Source organism: Mauremys mutica, chromosome 12, assembly GCF_020497125.1.
Source record: "Mauremys mutica isolate MM-2020 ecotype Southern chromosome 12, ASM2049712v1, whole genome shotgun sequence".
Lineage (NCBI taxonomy): Eukaryota > Metazoa > Chordata > Testudines > Geoemydidae > Mauremys > Mauremys mutica.
Window position 1 is genome coordinate 67,188,750 of NC_059083.1, and position 11,600 is coordinate 67,200,349.

Sequence of the window (11,600 nt, forward strand, 5' to 3'; positions counted from 1 at the left end):
ATTGTCTACAGCCAAGCTCTAAGATACAACCGTATTTGCTCCAATCCCTCGGACAGAGATAAACACCTACAAGATCTCTATCAAGCATTCTTAAAACTACAATACCCACCTGCTGAAGTGAAAAAACAGATTGACAGAGCCAGAAGAGTACCCAGAAGCCACCTACTACAGGACAGGCCTAAAAAAGAAAATAACAGAACGCCACTAGCCATCACCTACAGCCCCCAACTAAAACCTCTCCAGCGCATCATCAAGGATTTACAACCTATCCTTAAAGATGATCCCTCACTCTCACAGATCTTGGGAGACAGGCCAGTCCTCGCTTATAGACAGCCTCCCAACCTGAAGCAAATACTCACCAGCAACCGCACACCATACAACATAAACACTAACCCAGGAACCTATCCTTGCAACAAAGCCCGATGCCAGCTCTGTCCACATATCCATTCCAGTGACACCATCATAGGACCTAATCACATCAGGCACGCCATCAGGGGCTCGTACACCTGCACATCTACCAACGTGATATATGCCATCATGTGCCAGCAATGCCCCTCTGCCATGTACATTGGCCAAACTGGACAGTCTCTACGCAAAAGAATAAATGGACACAAATCTGACATCAGGAATCATAACATTCAAAAACCAGTGGGAGAACACTTCAACCTCTCTAACCACTCAGTGACAGACTTGAAGGTGGCAATTTTGCAACAAAAAAACTTCAAAAACAGACTCCAAAGAGAAACTGCTGAACTCGAATTAATATGCAAACTAGACACAATTACCTGTGGTCTAAACAAAGACTGGGAATGGTTGGGTCATTACATTAATTGAATCTATTTCCCTATGTTAAGTTCTCCTCACACCTTCTATGGGCCATCTTAATTATCACTTCAAACAGTTTTTTTCCTCCTGCTGACGATAGCTCATCTCAATTGATTAGACTCTTCCTGTTGGTATGCATACTTCCACCATTTCATGTTCTCTGTATGTATAAATATCTCCTGTCTGTGTGTTCCATTCTATGCATCCGAAGAAGTGAGCTGTAGCTCACGAAAGCTCATGCTTCAATAAATTTGTTAGTCTTTAAGGTGCCACAAGTACTCCTGTTCTTTTTCCAAATTTTTGGGTGCGTATGCCTAAGGATGGCCCTGAACATATGCAGGTGTCATAAAGGGTCTTTTCTGGTCTGCAGGACACTTTATTGGGGATAGAGGAGAAGGAAAGAATCCAGCTTGAGTCTCAGATCCCCAGGTCAGTTTGCATGGCTAGCTATTAGAAAACTACCTCTTGCAAACCAGGGACGTTTGATAACATCCTTTAAGGAAGCTAAATGTGGAAGCCCACAACACCATTTTTAGTCACTTTTTGGAGCAGAAGTGCGCTTTAAGATGAGAGCAGCACCACTGCTTGAACTGCACTTGGGCCAACAGCTGCATCATAGCTGCTTTGACATAAGGAATTTTAAGACATTTTAAAGGGGAAAAAAATGCTAATCACCAGCTGGCTCAATCGAAGTGAGTGTGAGATGTAGGTGCTTGATGCCTCTGGAAATCAGACTCTTAATTTCTTATTAAGCTCCTCTACTTCTCCCTTTTTAAAGTGATTTATAAAAATTGAAGTTCTGTGGGTCTTATGGGGTATATACATATAAATTGCAAGAAGTGATGCGCGTGTATATTAAACTTGATGCACCAAGTTTAATTGGAAAAAAGTGGGAGTCTGTCCTACAGTGCAATAAATGGATATATGCATGCAGCAAAACTGCCGTGTATGGAATCTAACTAGGCTTTGCTTTGTTTTTAGTGATGATGGCCAAAGAGAAGCCACCAATAACTGTAGTCGGAGATGTTGGGGGAAGAATCGCCATCATTGTGGTACGAGACTGAAAGAACAGTGGGGTGGGATCTTTTTCTCCATCCCATCTCTAAATATTTATGCCTCCATGTAGCTGGGATTTCTGTTCTGGAGTAGAAATGACACAACATCATTCAAGTTCTGACACGATATTCACATTCCATCCTCTCCTCAACTCTCTCCAGCTTTCCTGTGTATCTAAATAGGAAAGACAGACAGACCCTGTTAATATCCAGTGTTCAGCCCTGTGTCCAAAATGTGGGGCTGTGGACCCTCAAATTTTCCTTCCTAGTTACGCCAGAACCCAAAAATGAATACCTCCACATGGAATTCACTTGCTGCTGGTCTCCATTTACCCTGCTGAATTGTTGAGATGGGTGGCATGGGGTTTTGGTATCACTGAGAGGATGGATAGTCTTCTCCTTTAGATACAAGACTGAAAGTCCAAGACCCTTCTGGGTTCTAGTCCCAGTTCTGCCACAAAAGTCCTGTGTGACCTTGAGTAAGTCAGAATCTCAGTGGCTCACATTTCCCTTTCATTAAAATGGGACTCCTTCTATACCTCACATTGGAGCTGAGATTTAAGTCATTGTGTTAGAGGCACTCGGATACTACAGTGGTGAGAACTATAAAAATATCTGCAAATAAATAAAATTACATTTAATTATCAGAGCTGGTGTATTCTGCTTGGGTGTATAAAGGATCTTCACCAGTTGACACTAACTTCCTCAAATATATACAGACTCTGCTACTATAGCTGTGAAGAGATCAAAGTCTGTCTTCTTTCAGGTGGTAACTTCCTGGTTCTGATTGTGGGGTTTGTTTGTGTTTCTCTTAGGATGATATTATTGATGATGTGGAAAGCTTTGTAGCAGCTGCAGAAATCCTGAAAGAGCGTGGTGCTTACAAGATTTTTGTGATGGCCACTCATGGACTCTTATCTGCAGATGCTCCCCGTCTAATTGAGGAATCTGCAGTGGATGAGGTATGTCACTGCTGCTTGTCTTGTGGAGATGGGAAAAGGTTAGATGGTGACCACATGGGTTCACGCACTAGTTTTTTGCCTCTAGACAGCAAGGTTCCAGGTCACAGTTGTAAAATGACTTTCATGACAGACTGTTACCTAGTAAAAATTGTATCACAAAACCAACCAACATACAGTTCAGCATGCAATTAACGTTACCTATTCTGACTGGGAGTGGGTTTGGGATGATTTTTCAAAGCTTCATTTGGGGTAAGTTTAGCCTCTGCTTGCACTGAATAGCTTTTACCTGAGACTAATGTTCTTTTTTTCATGAGTGAAACAATCAAATTTACATATATTTGAGAGGAAACTAAAGCTGGTCTTTGCCAGATGACAAGAAAGATCCAGGAGTGAGAGTAATGGGGACATTAAATGAGGCTTCTAATATAGTTATCAGAAATGGGTTGTTATCCATTTTTTAGAAGATGAGAATGGAAAAATCTCATTTAGCTCAAAGGCATATGGCCCCTTAAGAGTCTGTCCTCTATGTAGATTTCCCATCTACATATAAATTTATTAATACCTATCTGGATGGAGGGTCTAAAGCACAGCCACCATTGGAAATTATGCTGAGTTGCCTTAATAAAGGAGCCTTTGGCACCAGACACTCTGGGAGAGAAACTCTGTTTAGGGGACAGTCCCCTTCTGAATTTTATGGCATTTGTTTTAATAGCCACACTTCTCCAAAGGGCAGACTTCACCTATTTTATTGGTACAGTGAGCTGGTACAGTGAGTCTGCATCCTTTGCTATCCTCTAGCAAGACTATTCACATGGATGCTTCTCCGTCACATCCCATGTGCATGTGTTTGCTTTCCTGTGATATTTATTTTATTTTTCTCTGCCTCTCCTGTCTGCCCATGGACTTTGTGGGGTATTATTGGATCAAGCCATCAAATATTCCACCCTGAGTGGTCAAGAGCCTATGATGTAATCAGACTTGCTAGTCCACATGGAGGAACTTCATGCAGAGCATCACTGATGTTGGCCCTTTCTTCAAATGATCAGCCTTGGAAAATCTGTCATTTCAATCATATAATATTAGTGATATTTACACCTACCCCAAATCCTCTAACTACCCAGAGAAACGTCAGATACAACTGATTTTCAGAGTTTTATTCTTAGGTAGCTGTTAAATCTGAATTGATGTGTTGGTGGCACTCTCTATCTCTCTGCAGGTGGTGGTGACCAACACAGTTCCTCATGAAGTTCAGAAGCTGCAGTGCCCCAAGATAAAGACTGTGGATATCAGTTTGATCCTCTCTGAAGCCATCCGACGAATCCACAATGGGGAGTCCATGGCTTATCTCTTCCGCAACATCACCGTGGATGACTAGATTGTAATGTTGCCCTTGTCCTGGGTTTCCTGAAGAGAAGGGAGAAGGAAATGTGCATGAAAATGCAATGCCATAAATTATAGACATAACACAACTGTTTCTTCTGCTAGGGGGAGGGTGTAGGATGTTTAAGGACTGAAGCCACGAGATTGAATAGCAAAAGTAAAATTGAACAGCCCTGATACCTGCAGCCTCTTCTGTTCACCTTGCAGGGAGGATTACATTTTAGTTCTGATCAGGAAATAGAGAGGCTTTGAATTGTAAGTAAAAGTTGCCTGAAAGCTATTTAGTGTCTGCCTCTCGCCCTTTAAAACAAAGCTGTAGTCTCATGAGAGGGGGAATCTGGAAGTCTTGTTGCTGCACATGGACTGATGAAGTAAAGATGGTGATGCTGTTTCTAGTCTATGGATTGACTATAGAATACAGAAGGGAACACTTCATTTAAGCTGTCTGGGCAGGTAGTGTGCTGCCTGTAGTGTTGATGTGCAGAAAACCCCCGTGCCAACATTTGTAGCCTTTTCTAATTTCATTTATTCAGCATAGGTTTATTTTTATAAAATTATTGGCTGTAAGTATATTCAACAGTGGCAGCCTAGAATGACCCAGTGGCAGTTAAATCCTTAAATTAGATTTGTCGGTGTTTATAACAAATATATTTATCTCAGCAGGAGTGGGAACATAGTACTAGAATATGTCAACCTTTATCTCTAGAGCCTTGGATTCTTGTCACTACTCCGTGGCAAGTAATGTGAGTTTGATCCTTGTTGGAACACTTGTCTACATTGTCTAAATTAAGCACAATTTGTGATTTTTGGCTGTTGGCTCAGAAGTTGCCTGGGTTTGATATACCCTGGCAGAATTGTATGGGGGAAACTTTGCACGTCTGCCTCAGAGATGGCTATACTTCCTGAAACGCTAATGTTCAAGCAGCTAAAAAGCATAGGATGTTTATTTTGGACCTTTTCCCTGTGGACAGCTGCCATTTTGGTCTGTTGTTGTAAATAGGTTAAATACATTGACGGGGCAGCCCTGTAAAGTAAAAGAAAATGTAGATGCTTTAAACCTGTTTTCTGAAACACCCATTGAACTCCTGCCTCTAGATAGAGAGGCCTTGTTGCTTGCTCCTTTTCCAAGTGACACACAACCTTGGCTCTTGGCAAGGAGTGTATGTCTGGGAAAGCAATCCTAGTGAATTGTGATGAGTTTTGCTGGGCTGTAATAAGATCCAAGGGCATATTCCAAAAACATCTGCCATGTAGGAGGACAGGTCAATATGCACGCCACCAAAACCTAGAATATTTTCAACTTGGCTCTGTGATCACTAGTTTGAGGCTATTGCTTGGGAGAGGACAGTGCAGATTGATTGCTTTGTCCAGCAGGGGTTTGTTTATAGTATTACTTGCCCTTCAACTTCTACCTACATATTTCAGTCCCACTTCAATGTACAACAAATTCTAAAAGTGTCAAAGAGCATGTGTTTATGCTGGGAGTCCAGGAAGAACCTTGAATGTTCAGCAAACAAAAGGTCCTCAGTAGAGTGAAGTGCATGTTATAGAACTAGCTTCCTATCTCATAGCCACTGAGCGTGTATGGAATATGGATTCAGGAGCACCTTGCCTTCTCTCTGGAATCCAGCTGCTGATCTGTACCTCCAGACTGAATCTTCTTGTAAACAATATACGGGACTGTTCTTAATTTAGTGACTTTGTTCACTAAGTATTAGAAAAAGTCACAGCTATACTCCATTACCATGACTTTATGTATGTGGCTCCTCAGGGCTGCTAACAGTTATATTTTAACATGGTACCATACTTTAAGTATTACTGAAGGGACTGACTGACAAGCATGTATGTGAAGAAATCATAAATACTCACGTCCCGTTCTTAATTAGTGCTAGGCTACAACTGTTCCTCATGATAGCCAGTTTTACAAACATGAAAACAGCCTCTCCTCATATCCCCTTTTAATTACTTTAAGGTAGACTCTACCCTGGGTGAAGTGGCCCAGTTCATTAGTCGTCTGCCCTCTCGCCTCAGATTTGTCTCTGTTCAAATCTTGTGGGACACAAGTCAGAATGAATTTGGTTGGGCCATAGTCATAAATCGGTCACATCATAAAATCCCAACCAGTTTGGCCCAATTGGCAGCCTGTGCTCACAAGGCCCAGAATTGCAATATGAGAGATTGCAGATGAGGGTGAAAATGCATCAGAAGAGCTGTGTGGAAGCTTGCAGGGCATCTGCCTGAACTATAGCTGGCTTGGCATTGAACTTAACTGAGTCTTTCTTTTTTTTTTCTTAATTTCATGGAATCCAGCCCTGGTGGCTGCCATCATTACAGGATGTGCTGTCAGGTTTTTTTAGATGAAGGCCTCTCCCACCCAGTTTCCTCTGCCTTATGAAAGACTTGATTATCATTATGGCTTTGCCAGTTATCAGAGTAGGGATTTAGGGGGCCTGGTAGGATTTAGTTTCTTATAGCAGTGGTGCCATTCAGAAAGTCTTGGTCTATCTGCCCATGTCATCTTTATTCCCATCCCATCTCCCATTTCCTGTGTTCTCCCTCTAACTCAGTCCTGATATGAAAAAGCAATACATTTAGATTTCCTGTTTTGGTTTTAAACTTCTGAAAATTTAAATGTTCTATTCTTGTAAAACTGAAAATTGGCCTATTCTTTTCTCAACCCACTATCTGCCACCTTTCGCAGAAGTTATCTTGGCTGAGAGTGCCTGACTGGGGAGAGAGGTTAATGCTACATGATGGCATTATTTTGAGAGTTGATTTTAAGGTGAAGGAGGTGGTGGTGGGGCAGGGGGATGGGGAGTTCTCGTTTGTTTTGCTGATAGATCACTCAGGTTCCAAACAGTCTTCCCAAGATTCTCGGAGTATTTTACTTTCGAGAATTATTTAGCAGCATGTGTAAAATATATGCATTTATGTTCCCCTCCTACATTTTACCACGTTGACATGGCTTTTTACTTCAGGATGTCATGGAATTCCTAGAAGTCCATTTAGTAATGAGTTTAGCATCCACTTTTTGAAACCACCCTCAACTGAGGCCATAGGAAGAGTGAAGATCCTTCATGTTCTTGTTTGATATCTCAAAAAATGGAGAGAAGCTCAGTTTAAATTGCACAGTAGTGGAGAGGAAGCAATTTAAACTGAGCTTCTGTTATCTCCCAAATTCAAACTTTCAAAATGCTCTTGGTGGCTTATAAATGTCTGCTTTCTGCACATGGCTTAAATCTCCGTTAGGGCTGTAGTTTGATAATCTCTAACGAAGAAAAGCCTTTCCAAATTGACCTCTCTCAATGTGCACGCTGCTTTAGAACTATACTTATGTCTTTGCAGTCTGCATTGAAGTGAGTAAAAGACACAGGAGAAGGTAATGAAAGCCTTGGGGCACCTCTTTCTTGCAGATGTATTTATGTTCATGCATTTTTCCTGTCCGGGGCAGAGTGAAAACAGCTGTGTGGTTGGCATATGTGTATAGAGTTCGTTAAATCTGCTTGATCTAGATTACGCTGTTAGCTAATTTCTTTGGAAAAAGTGATATGAGCACTCATGCCTGTGTCTGTTAGAAAGCCGTAGAGAAATTCCCAGAGTGGATGCTAATAAACTCTACATTTTCAACTGAGCATTTCTCTGAAATTTATTGCAAAAAGCACTCCAATGGCCCAGATACAAGCCTGCTGAGTATGCATAGTATCACTATTTGCATTGGTTCCATTGCACCTTTCTTGGTCTTTTAGCTCTGTGACACACGAAGCTTATGATCACCACAAAGATTTGATGCCTATGATATTCTAATGCCATTAGAGCTCCTTTGAGCTAAGGCACATCATAGTGCAGAGCAATAGGGGACAGTTCTTACAAAGCAAAACATTGAGTAACAGATCAAATTCAGGAAGACCATAGCATATATATATCCCTTACTAAATTTCATGGTCACAGCTGTCTAATCCTCTACAGGGTCAAAGTCCAGCTAACTTATTTTAAGTCCGTAGGGTGGAAAGTATTTTTTACATCTTTTGTGCCTTTGCAAAGAACTGTACTGCCCTCCTTGCAGATGGTGCCTGTATTAAGTCATCTGTGCTAGCAGGTGTAATGCCTGTCAAATGACTGAGAGAACTTATTTCGGTCATGGCTTTTCTTCTTGATCCTAGAGCAAGGAATCCTGCCTGGGGTTTGAGTCTCCAACCAATCAAACTTCTTAATGTTTATGCTGGATGAGCTGCCCGACATGAAAACGAGCCTCTGCTACAGCGACAACAGCATTAGTAGAGACAGTTGCAGTTCAGGGTTTGTCATCTTCCTTGCTTCTGACAAAAGGTGCTAATTTTAATCTCTACGTACACCCATGCAGATCAGCCTGGCTGGGTCATGTGGGCACGATTCTGAACCCTTTGCTTGCACTGAGTAGGGTCCCTTTGACTTGAACGTAATGGATTGAGCATAATGGATTGCAGAGCAAGGCTCTTCCATGGTACAGCAGCATGGCACGCAGAAACCCACGGCAGCAAGTCTGAGCCTGGGGCAATGTTAAAAATCGCTGTATAGACACATGGGCTCTGAGGAGCATCACATGAGCCGGAGTCTGTAGACCCATCTCTGAGACTTGCTGGCTGTAGATTCACACCTTGGCTGGCTGTGCACAAACTCGCCAGGTAGACAAGCCCTAAGAGTTAGTTACCCCAGGGATTAAACGCCACTTAAACTTTCAATACAGACATTATGTAGTGCAAAGGGCCCTGGGTAGCTTCTTTGCACTAGGTTAAACTTCACTCTAATGTTGACAGTCACTGCTGCAGCTTTATTTTGATTTCATTGATAGTAATAAGCCTTTCATGTACTGGCATGTCTGTTGGAAAGGTGTGTGGCTTTGAGTCATTTCCATAAATAGGTGCAGGAAAAAATAACTCGTTAGGGCGAATGTATGTGGTTTATACTATACGATGCTGAGGCTTGCGTAAGCTCCCCAAGGGCCTCCTGCTGGTAGAGCTATAGGTTAAGCTGATACGGCGTGATCCTGCGTTTGTTAGTATACCTGGGGTAGGAGCCTTAAGCCTTTTCCGGTTGTAAAGTGGGGGATCTGTGTTTTCTTTTCAACAAGACTTGGCTACTGGTCTCTCCTACTAATGGTCATCCTTGAGAACTTCCAGTTCAGTGACTGAGCAAATACCAAGACCATGGAGGGGGAAGAGGGAAGGATCTCACTGCAGTAATTCTCCCTGTTATAAGAGAGGCTTTGTTTAAATTAGTGTGGTAGCAGAGGAGCCTGCCTGGGGTTTGTCTCCCCAGTCATCTCTGCAGTATATGGAAGTGGTGAGCCTGAAACTTCAGGAGAGGAAACTTGGCTTATTTTAGTTTTTATTAAGGCATGGCAACAGTGATGCCTAGAACAGAATCAGATATTTGGGAAGGTGATGGAAGCAGTATTTTAACTCCACAGGCTCTGCGCATGGTCCCTGAGCACCTGTTTCTGCTAAAATTACCACGATAAATGACCATTTCAGAGGGGTAGCCGTGTTAGTCCGTATCAGCAAAAACAAGGAGTCTTTGTGGCATCTTAGAGACTAACACATTTATTTGGGCATCAGCTTTTGTGGACTAAAACCAACTTCATCAGTTGCATGGAGTTCAAGTGGGTGGATGAAGTGGGTTTTAGCCCACAAAAGCTTATGCCCAAATTTCTTAGTCTCTAAGATGCCATGATAAATGAGTGATATTGATGCTCAAATTGTTGTCAATAAGCCACCGAATTAATGCCCTCTTCAGAGAGAGGTACTTATTTCTGTAAACTGCACCAAGAGGCCCCAATCAGGAGTCGTGGTTTTGTTGTGTTAGACGCCGTAAAGAGGCTGTCCTAACATTCTTATGATCTTGGTTAATGACAAGATGCCACAGGTGCATGAAACAAATGGCAGTGGGGTACTGGAGAATGAGGCAACAATATGAGCACGACCAGCTGTTCCTGCAATGCAGCTCTTTGCCTGCCCAGCCACCAAATGGCACTCAGGAGATTTTGCTGTGCCTGCAGATCTACTGCATGGAGGATGTGCAGAAAAAACAACACCATAGGGCTTAGGGCTGTGATTTATACTGAATGGTACCTTGTGCTAAGACGCAGGCAAGTGGCAGAAGTCTGAAGTCAATCGCACCCTCTGAGTGTTTGTTCCGGGCAGGTTGGCGTCTGTCTTAGGAAGAGGACTTGGTGTTGGATGACGGGAAAGTTTTCTACAAACAGCAATGCCTAAAAAACACCTAATGAAAAGTGGTTGTATACGTATCGTGAACTATCCTTTCAGTCTGCCCAGGGAGATCTGCTTGGGGAACTTTTCCTAACCAAAAACTCTGAGTTACTGCTATTTTAATCACTGCATATTATATGTTGTATGGTCCCTGCCCCAAAGCATTTTATTTTTTACTTCTGTAAAACAGGTTGAAACAGGAAGGCTCATCCTGAGGTTTAGGGCCCTTCGCTAAGACTTGTGACCTTGGGCAAGACACTAAATCTCTGTGTCTCCTTTGCGGAAATGAGGATTTCCTTACCTGTGACTGCTGTGAGAACCAGTTCATTAACATTAGGGTGGTGCTCAGATACTATCGTGACTGGGGCCAGAGACCCACTGTGACAGTGAAATTCAGATCAAACATTTGAACCTAGCAAAATCTCGGTTGTAGGGGTGGAAGAGGAGATGTCCAGAGGGCAGTTTTTGGCTGTCTGTTATAAACCTGCCCATGAGTTTGGAGAGAATAACACCTGCCCCTCACACACACACTCCCCATTAAACTTCAGTTTGTGCTCAAGCACTTCTGCACTGAGGACTATGTGAGGTTGGTTTGCTGCTTTTTAAATATCCTTAATATAGTCCCATTTGTAGAAAAGAGATTCATTTCCCCTTCTACTTTTCTGTAACCTCTCTGTGCTAAGGATGACCAGTCTTGTTAGAAGAACAGAAAACACAGAAGCCTCTGTATCCCCTGTCCCCTCTCTCTTGGGAGGGCTGCAAGCAAGCAGCTGTCAGAACTCAACATTACAATGGATGTTCGTAAGTGGGGGTAAGTGCTTTCCCTCACTGAGTATAGACCTCACCTTCGTTTCATGTGGTGTGCTGACATCTGCTGGATGTTGAGGCTCTGTCCTGATAAAACCACTGACAGACTTTTTTAATGCATTGAAAGTAATAACCCAGCTGGGATCTATCTTAGCCTGGAGGGCCTTGATACAATATGGAAATGAGGTTTAAAGAACACTTCATGTAATACCTTTATGCAGGGGAGTTACTTAAGCTAGAACCTGGCTGGCTCCTCGCATGTGCGGTAGGGCCAGAATGTTTGGTTTGCGTTCATTTCATAATACTCCATGTGAGTGAGGCTGGCA

The 11,600-nt window shown here is 42.6% G+C and overlaps 1 protein-coding gene across 8 annotated transcripts in view; it reads left to right on the top strand.

Annotated features, from left to right (window-relative positions):
- The window catches only part of PRPSAP1 (phosphoribosyl pyrophosphate synthetase associated protein 1), a 48,461-nt gene extending 40,608 nt beyond the window's left edge, over window positions 1-7,853 (top strand). For 7 of the 8 annotated variants that reach the window (XM_044982340.1, XM_044982342.1, XM_044982341.1 and 4 more), the window contains 3 exons: window positions 1,807-1,877; window positions 2,696-2,842; window positions 4,059-7,853. In XM_044982340.1, the coding sequence (XP_044838275.1) occupies window positions 1,807-1,877; window positions 2,696-2,842; window positions 4,059-4,217 (377 nt within the window). In that variant the 3' untranslated portion in view covers window positions 4,218-7,853. The remainder of the gene's footprint in view (window positions 1-1,806; window positions 1,878-2,695; window positions 2,843-4,058) is intronic. The other variant, XR_006572791.1, reaches the window with a different exon arrangement.
- Window positions 7,854-11,600: the final 3,747 nt, after the last annotated feature.